Source organism: Lipomyces doorenjongii, assembly GCF_038497915.1.
Source record: "Lipomyces doorenjongii strain NRRL Y-27504 unplaced genomic scaffold V1508scaffold_71, whole genome shotgun sequence".
Lineage (NCBI taxonomy): Eukaryota > Fungi > Ascomycota > Lipomycetes > Lipomycetales > Lipomycetaceae > Lipomyces > Lipomyces doorenjongii.
This window is the reverse complement of record NW_027118138.1, coordinates 66,477-68,830: the sequence shown is the minus strand read 5'-3', so window position 1 is coordinate 68,830 and position 2,354 is coordinate 66,477. Positions and strand designations below refer to the sequence as shown.

Here is a 2,354-nt window from a genome sequence, read left to right as displayed (position 1 = left end):
GAAACCGCTGCGTGCTCATTAAAGAGGATTTCAGTCCGTCAGAACTCCCCTCATGCCCCCAGATGAGAATATATCGCCGGAACCAGTTGTGGACCGTTATTTGTGGATTGAGCAAGGTACAGGGAACGCCTAACACCAATATTGGTGAGCAGCCGATAGTGTGGCGAGTTCACTTACAACTCACGCTAAGCGGGGCAGGCTAAACTATCGCGCAGTTCAGGGACCTGAACCATGACGGTCCGACCGACCGACTCTCACATAGTAATGAGCCACCTGTGCGATCAATTCATACGCCTTGGGTTAGTCGCTAACAAATCATCGGCAACAATCTCAAAATGAGGGTGCTTGCTTGTAAAGAGAACCCATGATTCCGAATCGTCTTGAGCAAAGGGATCCTCCAAAAGAACAACAGGATATTTGTCCAAAGAATCAAAATAGTCAATCAGTTGGGCGTTGGACAATTTATTGCTTGATGATTGTTTAAAGCCCACGTCATGGTGACGCTTGAAACAGGATCACTGCTGCACGGCTGCCCCGTCGCTCACCACCCGTAAGCAAAGGGGCACCGTTAAATTTAGGACAGCGCGGAAGCTGAGCCGATTGCCAAATAAAGACGACGATAACCAAGCAAAATTCAAGCAAGTATCATAAAGAGATCAAGTATGATAATAGAAATTGAGATGAATTACGAATGCAAATCAATAAAATTAACGTGACAGTGCGCAGTAAACAGAACGGAGAATTAAATAACAAGCACATAGCAATGTTTTATTGCGGACGAGCGTGTTAGTAATCGAAGTTGAATTAGAACAGTGGGTGCCTTCCCGTAGCGCCCAAATTACCAGACTCGCAAACCAAACTCCCAAATTCTCAGATAAGCAAACTGACTCGTTCCCGTAGCCTGCCCAACCAGACTACCAAGTTCACAAATTCCTATATTCACGTGACCTCAGGGGTGACAAAAACGCGAACCTCCCCAAAATTTAGTCGCGTCAACATTCAGGAACGCGTCTCTCTTTCGCATTCCCTATCCAACCCCGTACATGCGTTTTCGACCTCTTCACCAATTGCCTCCTCTGAATATAGCTATGTCTTCGTCGGCTCAAACGCAGCCCGCTTCAACGCCGGAGCCCTCAAGACGCACCGGCCGGGACGGATCCCAAAACTTCTCGTTGCAGGACAAGAACGCCCTGCTCGACGCCGTAGAGCAGGTCAAACCAGCAGGTCCTGCGAAGTGGGACCAGGTGATGGATCTGTATGAATTAATAGATACTATTTTGAGCTATGCACAGCGTAAGCTAATGTATTTAGCTACGAGGAGTACTGCATAGAGAATGGACGAGCTTCTCGGGACGTTGCTGCGCTTCGGCGCAAGTTTAACCAAATGTTAAATCTTCCGAAGCCGACGGGAGACCCGACCTGTCCCCCAGATGTACGACGGGCTAAGGAGCTCAGTCGGGTTATTAACGAATCGTTGGAAATGGCCGGATTGAGTGACGATGAGATCCTTGACTTGACCGAAGAGAGGGTTGCAGATGCAGCCGACGACGAACAGTTTGAAACCAGCTCCCGTAACAGCTCCTCCGGCGCTCGTTCGTCCGACACTCCTCGGACCAGCTCCGCAGCTTCTGCGATCCCGGGCAATTCCAGGGAGCAGGCGTTGCCGTCCAGGAAGAGGACCAAACGGGACGTTACTGAGTCACTGGTCTCGTTTTTGGATGTCGAGAGACGCGAAGCGCGGGAGCAAAGATTGATGTCATTATGCTCTATCAGTCTCAGATCGCAGACGTGCGACAAGCGCTTCGGCACTCCCGTGAGGAATGTGGAGCCCTGCGTGACAAGGTGGACGATTTGAGGCAGAAGATGGACGATCTGAGGCATACTTCTGCTCGTGAGAGAGCCGATCTAACAGCCGAGAGAGACCGGGCTCTCCAAAGGGTTATGATGTTTGAAATGCTTCAAAAAAAGTAGGTTTAGATAAGATTTTACAATATATGATAAAACTGACCTATACGGTCGTTCCTCACTATGTCAGTGAACAACATATTACCAAAATCTCCATAAGACAATTCGTCAGACTCTTTCCATATTGGTTCATACTTTGAACGTATCTCAGATATGCCTAACATACGCACCCGAAGCTGGTGGATACGGCAACAAGTCTCTATAATAACACGTCGGTACCTGTTGTCATCAGCTGGTAGGGGCATTTTGAGTCTGGCAAATGACCCTTGCAATGCCCTTATACCCCATTCCGCAGCCTGCCTTGCAGAAACCAACTGCTTGTTTGTCCTGGCTAAAACAGCTCTCTCAACTGGCTCCTTTGGCCAAGCGTTAAAGTTGGACTTCAAGGG

General features: G+C 48.9%; 1 protein-coding gene across 1 annotated transcript; it reads left to right on the top strand.

The window, feature by feature from the left end:
- Positions 1-1,088: 1,088 nt before the first annotated feature.
- On the top strand, positions 1,089-1,855 carry V1508DRAFT_399829 (uncharacterized protein; the record flags this gene model as incomplete). Its single annotated transcript, XM_066938283.1, has 2 exons — positions 1,089-1,255; positions 1,312-1,855. 2 exons carry the CDS (start codon positions 1,089-1,091, stop codon positions 1,853-1,855), a joined length of 711 nt encoding a protein of 236 aa, XP_066793449.1.
- Between the last annotated feature and the right edge of the window lie 499 nt (positions 1,856-2,354).